Here is a 21,279-nt window from a genome sequence, read left to right on the forward strand (position 1 = left end):
TTTTTTTTTTTTTTTTTGCCAACTTTTAGTCAAAAATACAATTCTATTAAACGTGTTTTCTGAGAACTCATTGGTCTTAATGTGGACTCAGCTCCTTTACTGTTTTAAAAAATATAATCTATATCATAGAATCCTGACTTCTCCCCAGTAAAATTCTGGCCTGGTAATTCACAATAACCAGCAGATCTATTATCAGTTATTTACTATGTATTTCCTGTTTTGCTAGATATTGAGAGGTATTTGGTGGCTAGATAAGAACGACGCAGCTCATGAACTTGTTGCATGTAACATCTTAGGTTATTTACTGCATGTTCCTTTCAGCTGCTGGTCTTTCTTTGGAAAGATTGGAGGAGCCCAGATGGTGGCCCTGATGAAAAATGGCTGCATGAGTAAAGGAGCAATTCAGCATGAACTGAACCATGCACTGGGCTTTATACATGAACAGTCCCGAAGTGACCGGGACAACTATGTTAGGATTATGTGGGAATACATTATGGCAGGTATGTCCACCATGTAGGAAGAAACAGTTGGTGGCCTGAGCTGAGGAAGGGCAGGATGGTGGTAGAAGCAACGAAGATGACAATTATAACAACTGGCTGAATTTGATCTGTAGGCATTTCTCTGTTTAGGCCTTGTCTATACAATAGCTAGCACAGCAGAATCCACTTGTTGGATGCACAATCCGTTCAACAAGAAGAGTTATATCTTCTTCCTAAACAACACAAACTTAAGTCAACATAAGCATATGCTTTTGTTAAGAAAGCTGTGCCTACACTCAAGAGTTTTGCTCCTATGACTATACCAGGGAGGGTTTGCGTGATTTTTTTTTTTTTTTTTCATGCTCCTAGCCAATACGATGATACCACCAAAACTTTGTAGTGTAGGTCTGGTCTCTGTCTGTAACTAATGTGGCAATTCTGAATTATATATCTTAGGGTGGTCAACATACCACATGGGTGCCAAAAGTGCATGGGTTGCCTCTTTGTGTGGCATATAATAAGGGAAGTAGTAGGGAACAGGGGCAGGGCAGCAAATCAGGCAGAGGAAGGGGATTGGAGTGGCACTTGGAGAGGGTACAGTGGTTAACTTGGGCACTTGCGTAAAAGGCTGGTTCCCACTGCTCTGTCTAATCATCTAAAAAAATATAAAGAGCCATGCCAGCCTCCCCCAATCTTCTGGATTCTTCCTTCCTTCCTCTACCCATTCTTCAGGAAAACTATACCATTACTCTGTTCTCTCCCACACTTTCAGGTTGTATGCTACCCCTGTTGACAGCAGCTGTCTGCCCCATTTTCCCCTCTGCCACCATGGCAGGGACTCTGTCTACCAATCTCCCTCATATGAGTGATGTGTATGTCTCCCATTACTGTTTCCTCCATACACAGGCCCTATACTCTGTTTTTACATTCCCACTTCCCCCCATAACCCTATATTTCCATTCCCCCATTAAAATTTGTGTTCTTCCTGGGAAATAAGTCTTCCATGCTAATATATTACAGTCCATTGAATGGGAAGGACAGAGCTAAATTAAGGGTGGTTGTTCTGTTGCATGCCATTAATGTCTTCCATCTAATGACTCTTTGTTCTACAGATGGCTACAGAGCTGCTTGAAACTTTGATTTTCCCAGTCAGAGGGAAGAGGTGCCATATGGCTATGGCCCCACTTCCCTTTTTGTTGATCTGATTTTCCCAACATCAATGAGGCCTTTTGCTGTTGAGGAAATTGGAAAAACTTGAAGGGAGAAAAAGGAGGCCATGAGAGAGAACATATCTATACTACTTTCATAGAGCTCCTGATTGCAACATTAAGAAGCATGGCTCTGCCCACCCACTTTTGCTCCACATGTGCCCAACCGAGAAATGGGGAGTGCACATAGACCCTAGTAGCTGGAGAGACAGGGTGATTGACCCTGGGATAGGGCAGGGAGACAGCTGGAGGTAGTGCAGGGTTTCCTTGAAGTAAAAGGGGATGGAAGAGAGGAGACTGTCACAGCAGGGGACAGTGGGGAAGCAAATGGATTTCAAGAGCCCTTTTTGTGCAGTTACTTTGGCCTGCCAAAGCTACAAGAGTTGCAGTGTTCAAGTAATAGGAGTAATAGAAAAACATGGCTAGAAGGGAGCCATGACAAGGAGAATGTCTAATCAAAGCCGGATCATCCCTGTCAAACCATCCCTGACATATTTGTCTAATCTGCACTTAACAACATCCAATGGTGGAGATTCTGGAAACTCTATAGGTAATCTGTCCCAGTGCTTGGCCAGATAATAAATAATAATAATCAGTTTAAATCTTTACATCTTCAATGATTCCAAACAATACATAGTGATTAAGGAGAATGGGAAAGTGAATATCAATGCTGGCAATTATTTCAGAACATGCATTATTTGAGTCTCCTATCGCAGGCACAACTGAAATATATGGGTCTTTGCTGCTGAGTGTAATCCTTTTATGCTATATTAAACCCTAAAACAATTTGCCCCAATGTTGTTTTTTTTTTTATTCCCAAACTGTCCTGAAAAAATTTCAGTCGTGTTGCCTTTTACTTGATATTACTATAATTATTTGCATGGCAATGTTAGAATTACTTACCACATAGATGCATGGTGCCTAACAGAGAAGTCTGAAGAGGGGGTGGTGGATTGAATGGGTTTACAATCTAAAATTACACCAAAGATTGTGGACCTCATTTGGATCCAAATCATTTTTGCACTGTTGCTCTAGTGACTAAAAATGTAGTGGCTCCTGGTTTATACAAATGTAAATGAGATCAGGATCAGTGCCTAGGTTATAATGAAAGGACAGCAGATGTGGAGGCAGGAAGGAGGGCACAACTAAGCAAAAGGAGGGCTACAGGCTTGGACATTTTTAAGCAGTGAGAGGTAGATGTAGCTGACTTCACAGGTCTTTATTTTACTCTTCTTTGGATTATGAAAGTTATAGAGAGGAAGTCGAAGCTGATGAGTTTGCATAGAGAGTAAGTTTTAAGGGGACAGAGAAGGAGAGGAAGACTTTTATATCAAAGGGAACTAGATGGAAAATGCAAAGATTTTCGAGAAAAAAGTGAGAGAAGGGAATGAAAAGACAGGGGAGATGGGAGGCTGAGGCAGTGCAAAGTGCAGGAATAGTGTGAGCACAGAAGAGATCTAGGCATCTCCAGGATTGCCTGAGACACTCAAGGTGAGGATGAAGCTACTTTTCCATTCAAACCTTCACAGCGTATATCTCTTCTCACAGCTTGTGTCCCATAGCAACTGTCTTATTAATATTATTGCAGCCATTTCCCAAATGTGAAACAGAGAGAGCAACAGTCCCTGACCTGAGCAGCTTACAGTCTGAAAAGAAAAGCAAATGGCCTGAAAAGCTACAGAAAGGAATACCACATATAAACTGGAAGATCACGGGGATGATTAGCTGTGTCTTTCCCATTCCATTCATTTTATAAATATTGCTATTTTAAATTAATCTGAAGAAACCTTAAATTTAGCTGTTACCAGCTGACTCATTTCTAGTAAATCTCCTGGTAGATATTGCTAATTGCCCAACCCTGCTCCCATATACATCAGTTGCAAGATTCTCATTGGTTCCAGTGGTCCAATATCAGGCCTAGAGATCTTTTCTAATTTCCCAGAACTTTCTTTTCCCTTTTCCCCCCCTGGGATTGCAGTAATTTTTTCACCCTGAAGTTCACTTTGGAGGGTTTCCCATTGCTATTTTGTTGCTGTCTACTGCTTACACTTAGATATTTGAAACTTAGTTTATTTTTCTCAGTCTTGTTTTGGAAACAAGCCTGGGTTCTGCTTCTTGGCATAGAGCTTTCATTTTAGCTTAAATGAAATGCAGCTTAAGACTAGATTTAACACATGCTTTAGTATTTGGTTGGAATGGAACCTATGTTCTTTTCTCCATCTGTTCATGATATTAAAAGGAGGTGCTGAGCACTCTTTGCAGTGAACATGATATGAAGTTGGGGGTAAACTTTAGCATTTAAAGAAAAAAAGTGTTCTTTTGTATTTGATGCCTCAGATATCCCATCTGTAGAACAAGGGCTAATACTAATACCTCACTGAAGTGAGATTAATTAATGTTTATAACAACCCACATTTGTAGAACCTTGGGTGAAGTGTATTAGAGAAGATTGTCATCTATAATCTCTAGGCTTTTGATGTTCCCAAGTAAAACTTTAGTGTTGAGGAACTTCAGTATCTTCTGGTTACTACATGTAAACACATTAGAGAGGGGGAAAAAAACTATAGTAAAGTACAGCAGTTTTTCATTTCCTTCTTCAAGTTTTAAAAAAGAGGCAACTGGAAACTGTTATAAATAGATATAAGGCTATAACAGGGATGATTAAATAAATGCTGGTAAGAACTGATTGAATCTTCACCCAACCTCAAAACCATTTTTGTGCTGTGAAAAACCTTGGCTCCTCCTCCCCCCCTTAGTTATTTTTTTATTTTTGAGCTGCCTTTGCATTTCCTGGTTTCCTGGCTGGGACCAGCAATGACATGAAAAGGTAATTTGGTTCTACTCACAAACCCTCCAGCTTAGTTGTGCATATGGAGGAATTTGAATAGTTGAATTTCTGATACATGCCCAGGGCTTTGGTCTATCCCATATGTACCACAGCCTGACAATTTGGCAGTGTATACAGTTTAGAGAGACCTGAATGCACGCCCCATCACTGCTCACTATTTCACCTGCCTGACAATAGTGCTGGGCTGCATGTTTAGGACCTTTCTGAGCCATCTACGTTCTGCAGTTGTCAGATTTGGGTGGAGTAAGAAGGGCATGTTTTTTTGGTGATGGTTCCAGGATCAGCAGGGTAATAGTACGGTCACGGTTTTATGTCTCTGTGCCTTAGCTTTACATCTATAAAACAGACACAGCAGTACTTCTCTATTCCATAAAGGTGATATAAGGATAAACAGAAAAAAAGACTATTAGAGGTTCAGTTGCTATGGTGATAGGAGCTATCTTGTAACTACCTTGGATGGAAGGAGGGTTCCCTAGGAATCTATCTAGTGCTGTTACTTTGGGAAGGTTGGTCTTGCTGTTGCTTATCCTAATGGAAATCAGTGGGAATTAATGCTAAGCAAAACTGACTAAATGTCAGGGACTATGACCAAGCAGGCCCGGCTGGGCTGAGTTCATGAATGACCACACCTGTCCCTGATCCATGGCTAATGTAACTAACCCAGTTCTCTGCAACCAGACTGGCTGCTGAAAGCACCACTCACCCCTTTTAAACACATTTGCAGACTCAGGCTACAAGCAAACCTTGACACAGCCTCAGTCTGTCCCTGCAAGCCTGTCATTCACAGCTCTCCTGACTTCTGACCTGGCTTTGTCTTTTCCTCACCCTGATCTTGGATCTCCCCTGAAACTCAGCATTGGCTCCATGCTCTCTGATTTCTCTGACATCCTGACTCAGCTTGGTTTCCTTGGTGTTGATCTTGGATTTTCCCTGGAACTCAGCAGTGGTTCTCTTCCCCTTGGCTCCTGACCTCAATTTATGTCTCAGATTATATTTCTTAGATCTCCTCTCTTGTCTCCCCTGGAACTTGGTCCCACACTCTCTGTTCCACCGGCCCATATCCTAACCTGATGCTCTGGTAACCTGTGCCTCCACCTTACTGACCCCCTCGTTGCCCTTGACCCTCCACCTATGCAGGTTTGGCTGCCTCCATCCTGGCTGAACCCTTACATTAAAGACCTCAGGGTTTGCCCATAAGATATACTTTGGTGTAACTGAAGGATAAACATGTGCATGAGAGGAGGCATGATTGTGGGATTGCACATTAGATCCCATTGGACCTTACCAGTTGTGCAGGGGGAGCCTGCAACTGGGAGCCTTGATCCTGGGCCCCCCTTGCACCAGCCATTAGGCATGGTGGGATCTGGGTCTGTCACATCCCAGGCTCCCCCTGCACCAACAAGCTCCTGCTGCTGGGAGCCCCTGAACCTCAGTTGAGGGGCTCCCAGCTGCGGGGGCACCCCACATATCCCTGGGCTGGAGAATCACTGCTGCAGCAATCTCCCCAAACTTAGGGTGTGGGAAACCCCTGGAGCAGGAAGAATTGCCCAAGGGGCAATCTCCCTGCCCTGGGGATGTGGAGAAACTCTGGGGGCTAAAGGATTGCTGAAGGATGATCTACCCCAGGAGTTTCCCACACCCCTGAGTCCTTGGAATCACAACTGCAGAAATCCCTATGACTTGGGGGTTTTACATTGGACATGGTGCACCCCCATGGCTGGGAGCCCCATCACCTGAAGGGGTAAATTCACATGTGTTGAAAGAACACTCTGCTATATATACAAATTAAAGCTCAATAGCAACCACCTATAAAGCCAGTACACATTTTTGAGGTCTAACTTTATAGCTAGATGGAGCTTTTTATTGTGTGATAGCTACTTTGGATGTGTAACTGGTCTCCAGGTAATTGTGTATTTAACTAGTTAATTGCATAATACCTGCAACATGTAGAGGGGGCCATAGATTCAGCTTTGGAGACAAATGCTACTTTTGGACTCACGTATGCAGATCAGGTTGAAGTCAGTACTGTTTATTGTGTCTAAATAGTGAAATATACCCTAGAAATTGCTCAGATAGACAGAGATTAGTGATTAGATTAGTACATGTGCATCAAGGTGTTGATTTTGGCCTCCAGTTCATATAGACTGAAGCCCGAAGTACTTACTTAGCTATGAGGGCCTGATTCAAAACTGACTGGAGTCAGCAGAAAGACTCATGTGGGCTTTAGATGGTTTTGAATAAAAAACATGTTCCCGTATTAGGGTTATGATAACAGTTCAAGTTCTCTGCAAACTGCAGCATCACTTTAATAATGTTTTTTTGCTCCTTTGTCATGATCCTATTTTTGTTGATGGAAATATGGCTCTCTTACCTTACAGGGGAACAAGAGAACTTTGGGAAAGTGAATTCCAATAACCTGGGTCTTCCTTATGACTATTTCTCAGTGATGCACTATGGCGCGTAAGTTGGCCTTTGAGTTTTTCTTGTACAGAAGCAAGAAGAGCTCATGTCTTCTGTTCAGATTTAGGACACAAAGTTGATTTTTATAGGGAATGACTTATGGTATTTACTCTGAATGAGGGGATATGCAGGAGTAAGAAGGAATTTATCCCTTCTACCAGATTTATTTCTAGTAAAGATAGAAAGGGATAAGGCTGAAAAAGAAAGCAACATTTCCTCTCACTTCACTAATGATTTAAATTAAAGGCCTATCTATAGCCATAACTTTACATTTAGCACTACCATGCCTCTGAATTCTGAGCCATCTCTGCTAAGTTCTGTAGAGACAGGTCTCTTAATGATATCACTAAGTCATTAAAGCAACAGTACTATGAAAGAGAAGGAGGATCCCCCCTACATAATAAAAATGTTGTGTAGCACCTTTTGAATATCATGTTATCTTTGCTTATGGTTTAATGCCACAGTTTAGCCCTTAACGTGTACGCCTGCACCAGGCACCTTGTCCCACATTTCCACTAGCAAAGAGAAAATTTCTGAGCATTTTTCACAGTAAAACAGTAATTAAAATTAAAAAGGCTTGTTTAGCTGAAGGCAAGGAACAGCAAGTATTAGTTTCAAGTACACAAAAAATCAGGAGCTGAGACAGTAACTGCTACTGATTATCTCCAATGGCAAAACAGCTCGTTCTGTTCAACAACTTGTCAGGATGTTGTTGTAGCCATAATTGTTCTGGGAATATGTGAGAACACTGTTTTATTTGGTATTTAGCTTGTACTGTCTGCTTCTTTCTCAGACTTGAAGAAGGGCACTTTTTGGGTCCGAAAGCCTGATTAAAGTTTTTCCTAACTATACATGTGCTCTGAAGCAGAAAGCCCCCTTTGTACATTTCCCTTCTGGACATTTCCCTTCTTTTCTGCCTCCTCCCCATTTTGTGCATTTCTTTTTCCTTCTATGTATTGGCAGAGACCTAGCACACTCATTGTATGGGTGTGGCAAGGCTCAAAGCAAGCCAGAAAGCTGAAGTGGCTTTCTGTAGGATAAACCTACAAACTATATCTACATATCAATTTAAGCTCAGTGTCACTAAAGAAAACAAAAGAACTAAAATATTCACTTCAAAGACTGTAAATATATCCTGGTGCTAACAACTCATTTACTGTCCCCAGTTACCTTTGAGCTTCACTATCTCACGTTGCATTTTTATATATTTCTCACAGTGCGTTTTTGTATTCCATCCATCTCGTCTTTACCGTGGCATTTTATATTTTATACTTTTAAACCCTTAAGCAATGTACTCCCTACAGAATGAAGTTACACCCTGTACCATTGTTAAAGCCTGCATTGAAACTGTAATTGTAAAGTGATAAAATCTGCTATATTGGGCAGTCCCTTGAATGAATGCGAGTATAAATGACAAACCAAGTACCTTTGGCTGTTAATTAACAATAGTCTAGTCAGAGAAACTTACCATTGCAAAACTCTATTCTACAAGCCATTTTATGGTAATCAAGCCAAGGAACTGATTCTTGGAACTAAGCACCCACTCTATTGACTATTCCTGTAACCCATGACAATACAGCCATTAAGTCAAGGATGGACTCCTGAAACTTCAGGTACCAGCAGGCAGGGAACCCTGTGACTAACAGTTGTCATGTACTACTCAAAACCCACGTGGGACAGTGACCTCTGGATTGGGCAGCCAAGATGATGATGGGGGATCACACAAGTCTGCCAGAAAAGGATAAAAGGCAGTGAAGCGCGACCCTCAGTGGTGCCCTCTCATTGAGCACCTGACCTATCAAGACAGAAGGACAAGCAGGCGACCCCCTTCTGGAGAAGACATCGCCTTGAAGGAAGCTGACCGTTGACAGCAGACTCCAGGGCCTCAGATAGGTAGATATACTGATACCAGTGCTCTCACAATCACTACAGCAGCTACTATACGCTACACTACATGGGTTTAAATGACATGGGTTTGAATGAGCGAGTGGTTATGTGTGTGTGTGTGTGTGTGTGTGTGCGCGCGCGCGCGCGCGCGCACACGCTAAGGTGACTAGTACCACTCATAACTCAAATTTTGCATTTATGAGTTTATTGGTAACTTCACATCCTGTCCAATAAACTAGAATTTATGATGATCCCGAGAGTTGGTCCTTTGTGGCCAACAGCTCCAATAAAAGATATCACTCGCTTCCTGCATCATGTGAACAGAATCATTCCAACAAATGGTACCTTTCTCCGTTGTTTCTTATTTTTATTTTTGCCAGGCTCGAGGTTGCTACTTCACTGCTGCTTCTTATATCTCATTCCTCTGAGTGTTCTTTGTTTGCCCTCTTCCATTTATTTATTCCATTCAAAATTGTATGTAGATGGTACATTACTGTTTTTTTTACAGTAGCAAAACTTGTATAATTTTAAAAGGAATTTGATCTGGTAATGTTATTTTTCCCATTTCTGAAGCTATGCTTTCTCTAACACCTCTGGGAAAGCGACTATCGTACCAATTCCTGATCCTTCTGTACCCATTGGACAGAGATATGGACTGAGTAACCTGGATGTGGCTAAAATCAATAAGATCTATAACTGCAGTAAGTGCCCCAAGTACTAGACACACATTTTATGCTAATTAATATAATTAGAAGCTGCCAGATTTACCCCAAGAATTCATCTCACCACTTTCTCAAAAGATCCAAAACAGAAAGAGGGCCAGGATGCATTTAGAGCTAGATTGAACCTTGAAGGTCACAAAAGTCATAAATGGTGTATAGGCTTTGTATTGACCCTTTTCACAAGGGTCATTTTTCATCTGACTGTAATTTTCAAGAGGTGCTGAACCTGTTGTATATGCTCAACATCTTTCTGAGTCACAGAAGCTGCCTCTGAGAATTTCTCTCTTCAGAAAATCTCCAAAATCTGCAAACATGAAATTTCCTCAGCCGTGATTGTGATTTAGAAAGACATTTATCCCTGTTACAGGCCAGTTGTAATTTTTGTCAGTAAGATAATGATCATGGGGCTGCAAACATGGATGTACTTTAGGTTAGCTATAGTGTACATCAAATCTGCAATTTGAGGGGAATTCCTTGGTTATGGTGTTTTATGTTAGGTACCTTGTTCTTTGTCTACCCATCCCACAGTCATCCCTATGGTATCTGAGGGTCCAGGAGCACTGGGAGCTGGTAGGAACCCATTGCTCAAGATATTTAAAACAGCATTGATAAAGTGCTAGAAATTCTTCTCTGCTCTGACTCCCAGTGGACGAGCTCATTTAGGGGTGACCAAACCCCAGCACGTGTGCCACAAATGACATGGGCAGCCCCGTATGTGGCCAACAGCAGACTGGGGAGAGAGCAGAGAACACAGTAACAGACAGGGGACGGAGGAGAGAGCAAAGCAACAGGTCAGCCAAGGGAAGGGGATTAGAGTGGCACTCAAGGAGTGTCTAGTGCTTACCTTGTGGTATGCTTGCCAAAAATATTGGCCCCAACTGAGCTAACTGATCTAGTAGGTACTGGTATTTTCCATCTTTAACATCTGTGATTCAATCAGTTTCCAGGAAATAGACAAGAGACATGCTATTATCTTAGCATCAGAATGCCTAAATTTGCTTTAAATTGGATGAGTGAAGACTTCATGAATACTCCTACAATAATTAATCAAAATAAGTGTTATTACCCCTGGGTAACTAAGAACAAAAGTGGGTGCTGAGAGTAGTTTCCTCCCAGTCTTTAATTTTACTCTCCTTCTGGAGATCACTAGTCACAAAGAACCCTGTGTAGCAGTTGTGCATGTTGTGAAAATGCTAAGAGTAATTAAACCTCCAGTTTCAGTGTGTGGGATGATAGCTGATGAGAGCTAGGAATAAATCACCCTTCAGAGGAAGCACTGAACAGGTGACTTTGTTTTGGGGAGTTGAAAAGACCAGATTAAAAATATCAAGAACCAAATCAAATTAAAGCAAGCACAACAAACCTCCTCACCAAAAAAACACCCCTCAAGAAACAAGTACTCCTCACCAAAAACCAGAAAAGAAAAAATACAAGAAAACAAAAGCTCTCCAAAACAGTCTAAACTTTGCTGACTCAAGAGAATAGTGAGAGAGAAAGGAAGAGTGCTATGGCTTTGCCTTTAGACATTTTGGAAGATACCCAAAAGTCATGGTAATGAAGGCCATGCATGTAAGACATAGACAGACAGACAGAGTCCAGACTTGGAGAGCCAATGAATTAATCTAATAAGGCAGCTCCTCTGTCCCTGCACAGTGCAGTGTACTACTACCAGCTCACAATGATTATCATTGTTTATTTTGCCACATTCTGCATCCCAAGAGTCTGATTCTCCACACACTTGTGCATGTCATTAAATTTACCCATGAGAATAGATCCGTGGACTTCCATGGAACTACTTTTTGATTGAAGTTAAACATGTTTGTGAAGGATCAGGGGCTTATTGTATTAATGTGTGTGATTCAGTGTGATCTTAATCAAGAAACATCACAATGGCTCACGATTTTCTTTTATTAGCATCATTATTTCACTGACAGTCAATTAATTCTTTCTGTAGGAGAACTCTGACACATTAGTAAACGTGACAATTAATGCTTTTAAAAACATGAGTGACATTAATGAATTGAGCTAGCTCTGTCTCCTTTTCCTTTTGAACGAGATTCTTCTGCACCTCTTATTTTCCTCAGAACTGTTTTGTTCTTCCTTCAGATCGCTGTAGCAGTGTACTTCCTAATGCTAATGGCACCTTCTCCTCTGCCAACTACCCATCTCCATACCCAGACAATAGCAATTGCCTCTGGCTCATACGAATTCCACAGAACAAGGTGACTTTTAGGAAAAAGGATGTTCATGTATTATTCTTGTATCATCATCATCGTTATAGCTCTACCAATGGACCAGGATCTCACTGTTTCAGGAGCTATGTGAACACAAGACAAAAATAGCAGTTTCTGCAATTATATCATTATGTATCATATATTATGTCAAATAATAGTAAGAGCGATTAAACATTGGAACAAACTGGCAAAGCAAGTGGCATATTTTCCATCTTTTGATGTCTTCAGACTGGCCGTCATCTTGGAAGATATGCTTTAACTAAACATATGGTATTTGGCTCAATACAGCTGCAAATAGATGAAAATTTAATAATATAATTTGGATGGCATTTTTATAAAGATCTGACTAGATGATCTAATGGTTGGTTCTGTGAGAGGGAATCACTAAGGCAGAACTGAAGAGTTGCAGAGTTGTGAAAAAGAGGCTGGCAGCTGATGAAAACTAGACCAGAAGTAAAATGGATTCAAGGGCAGTATTGCTGGAGGCAGGTAAGGGAAGATGACCATGGAAGGACTAGCAAGATGGAAGACGCATCAATGAAAAGAAGGACAGGAAAATAAAGGATAATAAGTGGGGATGGTGGAAAAGGGAAAAAACAGCAGAGGAAAAGGTTTACTCTTCTGAATAAGGACTGTGAGAGGAGCTCAGGGTTTGAGGAAGATCCTTTCTAAAACAGATTCACAGGAAAACCTTCACGTAGATAGGAGATTTGATTCAGGGTTAAATGAGAATAAAAAAGAGCAGGTGCCAGGGAAGATTTTAATTTTCTGGATTTTTTTCCTCTTCAGGTTTTCCTGCAGTTTCAGGAATTTAGCCTTCAGTCTTCTCCAGACTGTGCTTCGGACTACATTCGCATTTATGATGGAAGCAGCAGAAACGCCCGGATCTTGCTGGACAAGTATTGTGGGGTGGCTCCATTACCAGCACTGGTGGCTTCTGGACACATGATGCTTATAGAGTTTGTGAGTGATATGGCTATTGCAGGAACAGGTTTCACAGCCTCCTATAGTCATGGTGAGGACAGCTCCTCATTTACAGAGCTTGCTTGGCAAACACTCCTGAGAACTTAACATTTTGTGCAAGTTTGCAAGAATACACCCATCCTATTGCTGTAATCTTTCCATGTCCTTTTTACCACACATAGCAACTGCTTAAACCTGGTGGCTTTTAGATTGGGAAATGAAAAATAGAGTTTTCCATGGCCCTAGGACCAACAACCTTTATATCCCGTGTCCATTTGGAGATCTGTGAATCCTTGCTGGGGTCTCTAAGAGTAACTTGTTGTAAATTCAAGGAACTGAACAACAGTAGATGACAGAAAAAGTATATCCACAGGGTGAAAAGAAGCTGTAGAACACTATAAGGCCCAGTGACTCCTCTTTGCTGTGATCCCAGACCTGAGTAGAGACCACTCAGAAATGCACAGGTACTACAGGAAATGGTTTTAGTTCTTCACCATGCTCCTATGTAGTACTGGAGGGCACTGTGCCTCTAGGCAATAAATCTTTCTGTTGAGATGTGAAAGCACAGTCCTGGCCACATGTAGGTGCTAGAAGGTCCCATGACACTTTTTATAAGTAAGAAAAAGGACCACAATTTTTTGGTAAATTTCAATGGATATAAGAACTAAGGTAATTTAGTCTGGAGAAAAGACTGATGAAGGCAATTACAGAGAGGTGAAGATAGCCTTTTCTCTATGGCTTTAGGGCATATGTGACTAGGAGCAATGGACTTAAGCTGCAGCAGAGAAATATAAGTTGGTGATCAGTGGTTTTCAACCTTTTCTTGTACCAGGACCCATTTGTAAATATTGATGGCCAGACCTAGTGCCCCTTACTCCTGACCCACTGCCTGCCACCCCAGCCCCCCAGTGTGTGGGGTAAGGGGTGGGGGGTATGGAGGCCCCCCCAAGCAGCCCCTTGCAGGCTGAAACTCTGCCAAGCATCAAAGGAAAAGCCACGGATTCCCAAGGTTTTTCTCCTTTAAGTATTCATTTTTAAAGTTTGTTTGTGACCCTTCCATATATTCTTATGACCCACATTTGGGTTGTGACCCACAAGTTGAGAAATGCTGGGCCAGATGACCTTTTTAGGTCCCTTTCAGTTCTACTTTCCTGTGATCCTATTGACTCTAATATTTTTCATGTTCTGAAACTCAAATCTTTAGTAATATTGCAATGTGCAGTTGGAGGTGGCTGCATTTTATGTGTGGATGAACTGATTGCTGGACATAATTCTTTCTCCGATACAGTTGCATGTGACCCCTCTTTTCTGTAGCAAATACATTGCCTATGTTCTCAGCTCTTTTAAAGCAATTACAGGTATAGGTGTTAGCCATAGGAATAAGCTGCCTAAAAGTAATCTTTCAGTGGATAAATTTCCTCTTTTCCCTATGACAGAATACAAAGGAATATAAATAGTTGTGTTTCTTCTTGCTCTCAATATATTATCTTGACATTATCTCTGTACGGATCTGTTTCTTTTTCCCTTAGTGAAATGTGGAGGTACTTTTACAAATGCATATGGGGTCATTACTTCTCCAAACTACCCCAACAAATATCCGAAAAACCAGGACTGTTTTTGGATTGTTGGTGCACCTCCAGGATACCAGGTGAGGTATGGGTGGGCTAGTTTATTGGCTCCAGCAATGCTCATTAAATAGGAGTTTTATTGCATAGGCTGGGGCATTAAAGGCAGCTACAGAACTGGATATTGGATATGCATTTACCTTATTGGCTTTGGGCAGTCTTTTGACTTTACTGAGCCTGATAACTTGGTTAAGGGCTAGGCTGCTGCATCCAGTAATGCTCATTGACTAGTTATCTTTTTGCACTACTCAGCTTATTTAGTCTAGAGAAGAGACAACTGGGGTTGGGGGGCAGATTTAATAACAGCCTTCAGCTACCTGAAGTGTGGTTACAATGACGATGGAGCTAGACTGTTCTCAGTGGCAGATGACAGAACAAGGAGCAACGGTCTCAAATTGTAGCAAGGGAAGGTTAGGTTAAATATTAGGAAAAACTTTTCCACGTAAGAGGGTAGTAAAGCACAGAAACAGGTTACCCAGAGGGGTTGTGGAGTCTCTTTTCTTGGAGGTTTTTAAGGCTTGGTTAGACAAAACTTTAGCTGGGATGATATAGTTGTTTTGAGCATGGGGTTGGACTAGGTGACCCCCTGAGATCCCTTCCAGCCCTCATTTTTCTATGATTCTATGATTACAAGAAGGACTATTCTACTACATTTTGGCCACATCTACATGAGACACTGACTGCGCAGTCATTACTGTGTAGTCATTTAGTACTTGAATATACAAGTACTAAACAACAGTGCAGTAATGAGTAACTGCTCAGTTGCACTGAGGAATGACTTTTTTGTGATTCTGACTGCTCAGTAGCTCATGACTACTGGAGATAATATAGCTCATGTAACTGGAAATAATATATATATAAAATATATTTATATAATAATAACAGGAGATAATATTGTTATATTATTAATTATATTATTAATAATATAATAACTGGAGATAATGTAGCTCATGCAACTGGAAGTAGTATAGCTCTACTCGTTTCCCTGATGAATTAAAACTCAATCCTGCCCTAATGCAGGATGTAGCAGGATGGAGTCCTATGGTCGCCGTGCTGCCCCTAGGTCCCCTCTCTGTACCGTGCCAAGCGTGCTCCAAGCACCCTCAGAATCTCACCCACCTTGTCTTTAATCTTCTAAATCATAGGGAGGCTGCCCTTTGTCCTCTTGGCTACGGTTCCTGTGGTATGCCAGACCAGTGTTTGGTATGGGTGTTCAGGTGCACCCCCGCCTCATGGGCTATGCATGGCTCCAACCACCCCTGTATCACGCCCCAAGCCTCGCTGATGGACCGGACGTTTGTCTGTCTATCTTGCCCACTCTCTCTGGGGCCTTTCCGTTGCCCGCTGCCTCTCTGGGCCTTCTCGCTGCCCACCCTTTGGGGCTGGGGCTCCCACACTGTCATGGTTCCCATGTGAGGCCTCCTCCATCCCCTTATAGCCTCACCCATTCCTCCGGTGTAAACAACAAACACAAAACACAAGCCTCCACATTATAACTTAAATTCAGGCCTCACAGCTAAAACATCCTCTCAGCCACCCCACAAGTGCTTCCTCTCTCACCCGTATCACCAGCTGCACCCACATTCAGGCTTTTCCCTTTCTTCACTCAGGGCAGAGCTCCTTCTCCTTTGGTCGCAGGCAGGGGCCTCTCCTGGCCTCCACCTGTGGCTTATATAAGGGCCAGGCCCTGTCCCCTTCCTGTCAGCTGACCATGCAGGTGTTGGGTACTTGCTTCCCCTGGTTGCCCCGGCAACCTGCACCTGGGTCATGGTCCTGGCTCACCTAGTAGCAGGCACATTAGTGTCTGGAGATTAACCAAACACAGGAGATTAACCAAATGGCTCAAGAGTGCCTCCCATCCCTTGCCACCTGCAGTCCAAATGACTTTTGAGTTCAGCAAACACAAAATGCTATTACTACTAATAATTTGCATTGTAGTACAGCCTAGAGCCTAACTCAGAGGGTACCATTGCAAGCACAGTGAAAGACAGCTTTTGTACCAAAGAATTTAGAGGTGGATTCTGTTCCTATCACAATTTTAATGCCCCCTTGTTCAAGTCCTGAAAAATTTATGAATGCTCCTACTTTTGTAATTTGCCATCAGCTTGTCTGTAAGACCAAATCACTAAAAAGCAGCAAAGTGGAAAAGAACCCACTTACCTTTTGCATTAATGTATTTTTTTGGGACTCCAGCATGGAATTGCACTTTGGTTCCTAAATCCACTTATTCATATTGTAGGTGGAATAGGATACGGTCCTTAGAGTTTAGATATGCAAGACAGGCAAAGGGTAGGGGAAAGGCTATAAGATGCAGGCAAAGTTTCTGTTGTAATTTTTACAGATATTTCTAAAAGTGGTTTTCTTTGAGTTGGAAGATATTGATGAATGCCGGTATGACTACTTGGTCATTCACAATGGAAGCCGGCCCACATCCCCCGCTGCTGGCCCATACTGTGGGACAATGAAGATCCCAGAATTTACCTCTACTGAGAATTTTGTGCTGGTAGAATTTCACAGTGATATAGTTTGGGTGTTTCATGGATTCATGATTAATTACACTTTTGGTAAGTACTATTGCAAGCATGAAGTGGTGCTGGGGAATATTAATAAAAGTGAGAGACTAGTTAGCTTTGGGCTAAGGTCCAAATCCCTTTGATTTCAAAGAAACATATATGCCTAAATATCCCTGAAGGCCTGGGCATAAGTTGCTATTATTTATTGATCTATGCAGCAGTATAAATTTGCATTGTGCATTACAGATAAATAGAAGTCAATATTCCTATCTTAAAGACCTTTCAGTCTAAGGCTGTCAGAGTTAAACAAGTAATTACAACATATCAGTCACTGCTGGGATTGTCCAGATGAATACAGGGCAGAAGTGAAAGCTATGAGACAGGTTTTCAAGAGTTCAGCAAGCTGGCTAATGAGCACTTTTGAAAAGCTGGCCACAAGGACATATGTATAGGATAGTCTTAGCCCAGGCTCCTACATATGTTGTTGCCCAAACTACCTTCTCAACATCAACACCCAAAACCCTTAGATCTGTGATTATTTGTGCTTTGGAGTCATGTTGTTTGCACAGTTGGGTTAAAGCCTAACTGTATTTCAGCTTGGGATAAAGTACGTTTTGGTGAGGAAGCAAGGAATAGACAGTAACTTGAATGCTTATAGTGTTCCCATGCTTCCCTGAGGGCAGGAATGGTCTCTTGGAGTGTTGTGACCCAAAAAAATTAAGGGATATAATCCCAGACAGGGAAGAATGCAGAACCAGTGAGGAAACAGAAACATGAGGATTTGCTGTGGAATTACAAATACTCCAGGTCACTCGAGTGTTGTTAACCTGGTCTAGCCATACAGTGTAGACAAATCCTTCTTAGGAATTGCTGGATGCTGAGGATTTGAGCAAACCAATATAAACACAAACTGATCTCTATTGCAAATCTGTTCTGGAGCTTGTTTAAAAATCTGTCCCTAAATAAAGATGAAAAAAAAAGTGGTAACAAATGCTGCAGGGCAAAGAGATATAAGGAGGTATGGATGTTAGGTTTTGATGGTTCCATAGCTTTTTGTCTGTTTGTGTTTAGAAATACATATTGTATTGGAAGACAAGTTCAGAGCTTCATAGAAAAACTGTTTGGAGGAGAGACTTTGATTTATATGAGAGTTAGGTGCAAAAATACTTTTGGGGATCTGCGCCTCTGTACCTACATCACTTTTGAAAATGAAACTGAGACTCCTAAGTCAGTTAGGCATTACAACACTGAATGAAGCAATGCCTAAACTAGGCCCAAGAACCTCATACAAAGCCTGTTGACATGCACTGGCCTTAGTGGGTTTGAAATCAAGTACTAAGTGCCCTTGGTTTCTGGTAGCACAAGTTGAATCCTCAGGGGGTATTGTGGAGTACTAGCTCTGTTTCAGGTACAACATAGTTTAGACCAGAATGCAAGATCCAAGCACATTTTGTCTTTTTGCAGTTATGCCATCATGAAGAAAACTGTAGAAGAAAAAGCTGCTTCTTCCCCAGTGTCAGGAAGAAAGACAAGAATCCTCCGGAGAACATAGATTCTTCTCACTCTTCATCATTAGCCTGAAATATTGTTTCTTCTATGCACTGGTTAATTTTCACTATCAGCATGAATGTTTCATTATCTAAGGGCACGTCTACAGTTGACTGGTTACTGGGGAAGTGACAGGGGTCATGGTGCAGGATTGGAGTGTCCCTGTATTCTACCTTTCCCTGGCTGCCAGAGTGTCTCCTCTGGGCCTTAGGTCACTGGGTGCAATATAGTAGCCCTAGGGTGAAGACTGGGCAGGTGCTTTGGGGGTGTAGTCTCTCATTTTATCACAACAGATATTTCCCTAGACTAAAGAGTGCTCAACCTGCTGAGTCATTAACAACATCATTATGGTCTGCAGCACGTTGCCCTTTCTGCAATGAAAAGCAATTAAGTTTGAAAGATCCCCTCAAACATTGCAATGGAAAAATATTCCATTTTGCAATATTACTACCAGAAGATAGATTTAAGATGAATCAATTTTTTCAAGTACTTCCTGGATGGCCCAAGGAACATCTTCTCTTTTAGATTTTATTATTTACAGTGGGAACATGAACATAGGTTGTTCTCATTATTTGATCATCTCTTTGCTTCTACAGACCCTTTTAATAATTTATTCTGTATTAAAATCCTGCAAGTGTCAACAGCACTAAGCAGGATAGAAATCAAATTATTCAGGCTGGAGTGACTGTGCACACAAAGTCATGTTAATACAAGAGCATGGTAGGGCGCCATCCCAGTGCCTCCCTTCCTAGCACAGCTTGGTCCCACAGGCATCCACACCTTGTAGTTTCCTTTGGTTTCTGGCAATAATTTGGGCACAGTTCACAATCTTTGAGGTTGTAACCCCTGCTTGGGGTCTAGGTATGAGAGCAAAGTTGCCAAGTAGACAGAAGAGCTAGCTTCTCCCCCTGCCCCACTTGGGCCATCCAGGAAGTACTTGTCTGCTGCTCCTTTACATGTCCATTTCCTTGAAGAGATCTTTTATGGAACAGCGTTATCTAACCTGTAACCGTGTCATAATCCCTTAAGGAGACCGTGATGGGAAGTGACTCTGCTAATGTGTGTGTTAAGCTTCTGAGCATGTCCAGTCAGGGTTAGATTCTGGCTTCTGTTCCCACCTCTTTTTGCTTCTCCAGCAGCACATATCAAAACTGGATTAACAAACTTCCTGGATATTCTCTTGGTCCAAAACCCTTGTAGAGTGTGAATTATATGGTGGTTGTAGTATAAAGGACATGTCTGAGGCATGGTCTGGGGAAAATGGCATGTGGCTTGGAACCTGCAGCCTTTAGTTGAGATGTGGTGACCAGGATAGGAGGTGTAAGAGGGAATAATGGCCTTTAGTTCCAAGTGCCAACTTAGTAGGGACACTCCGTTGCTGTTGCAGCAGCAGCCAGGTGAACAGACACTGTGCTTCTGCTGTAGCAGAAATAACTGTGGCAGGCAGACCATGCAGCAGTAGCCATGGGCATTTTATGAGTAAGAGGTAAGACTCCCGCATCCTTCTTCTCCTCCTTCGCTCAGTGGTACCTCCCCTCAACTCTTGTTCTCCAGCAGGATTTGCTCAGGGCACAAACCCTGTTAGTTACACTTCCGTACTCAGTCATAAAATAGCTAGTGTGTGGTGGTGGCACAGTGATTAAGGCTCCTTGTCATAGTTACAGATGCATTAGCCCAAGCTTTACTTTAGAGTTGTGCTGACAGCTGTCTTCAGCTATAAATAGGTATTTTATTGTCCAAGCTGGGGCATTAAAGGCAGCTGCAGAAATGGATATGCATTTACCTTGTTGGCATTGGACAGACTTTTGACTTTACCGAGCCTGATAATTTGTACTAGGTTAAGGAATAGCTTCTGGAAAAACATCCCAGCTTCATCTGAGGAATCCATTGTTTCCCTAGTTAGTTTGTTTTAATGGTCAATCACACTGAGTGCACTCATTGCAGCTGGGATAACTAGCTCTGTGGGGAGAAGGGTACTGGTTTGCTGCTGAATAAATATACCCTATCAAGAGGGCAAGAATCAGACAGCATAGCTCTGCATTCATCAACCAAGCTTATAATATCCTCAAAGAATGAAATCAGGTTTGCTTGACAATATCTATTTTCCTGTAGAGACATGCCAACTGGCATTAATTATAGTCCTATCAGCTTTTTGATTGGTCAACTAATTAGTCTCTAATTACCTTACTCCTTTCATTTGTCTTTTTGGAATACTAGTACGACACTAGTATTCTTTCAGGTTTCTAAAATGTCTGTGGTATTCCAAGATTTACTAAACGTTAACATTAGTAGACTAGGCAGCTGTCACTCAAGCAATTCTAGGATTCTTGCGTGCAAGTTATCTTGCTGATGTAAAAATATGGTTCCCCTTGTTTTGTATAACATTCTTCCTGGTTACTAATGGACTGGAAAGTGCATAATCCTCCTCATCTGACATAAACACACCACTGTGCTGCTTCTTAAACAAAAATTTTATAAACAATTCTACCTTTTTTCCATCATAATTAATATTACTCTCTTCCTCTACTAATAGACCTATATACCTGCTAGGTTTTTCCTCAGTCCAAATATACTTAATAAAAGCTATCTTATCCATTGTCCTATCATAATTTTTTGTCTTAGCTTCTTTCATTATTTTTCTTCATATCAGTATGTACTTTATATCCATGTGATGTTGGTCACCAAAAAGAGTGACAAAAATAATTTACTCTTAATGAAAAACAGGAAAGAGATCAAAGTAAGGCTTATAATAGATCTCTGCTGTCAACTTCGACTCTGGATTTACAAACATC

At 41.6% G+C, this 21,279-nt stretch overlaps 1 protein-coding gene across 2 annotated transcripts in view; it reads left to right on the forward strand.

The window, feature by feature from the left end:
• The window catches only part of LOC109298925 (astacin-like metalloendopeptidase), a 25,249-nt gene extending 6,660 nt beyond the window's left edge, over positions 1-18,589 (forward strand). For both annotated transcript variants that reach the window (XM_019519341.1, XM_019519340.1), the window contains 8 exons: positions 322-500; positions 6,914-6,995; positions 9,456-9,583; positions 11,711-11,826; positions 12,628-12,853; positions 14,331-14,449; positions 16,768-16,990; positions 18,404-18,589. In XM_019519341.1, coding sequence (XP_019374886.1) covers positions 322-500; positions 6,914-6,995; positions 9,456-9,583; positions 11,711-11,826; positions 12,628-12,853; positions 14,331-14,449; positions 16,768-16,990; positions 18,404-18,417 — 1,087 coding nt within the window. In that variant the 3' untranslated portion in view covers positions 18,418-18,589. The remainder of the gene's footprint in view (positions 1-321; positions 501-6,913; positions 6,996-9,455; positions 9,584-11,710; positions 11,827-12,627; positions 12,854-14,330; positions 14,450-16,767; positions 16,991-18,403) is intronic.
• Positions 18,590-21,279: the final 2,690 nt, after the last annotated feature.

Source organism: Gavialis gangeticus, unplaced genomic scaffold (assembly GCF_001723915.1).
Source record: "Gavialis gangeticus isolate Ggan-Ray unplaced genomic scaffold, GavGan_comp1, whole genome shotgun sequence".
NCBI classification, from domain to species: Eukaryota; Metazoa; Chordata; order Crocodylia; family Gavialidae; genus Gavialis; species Gavialis gangeticus.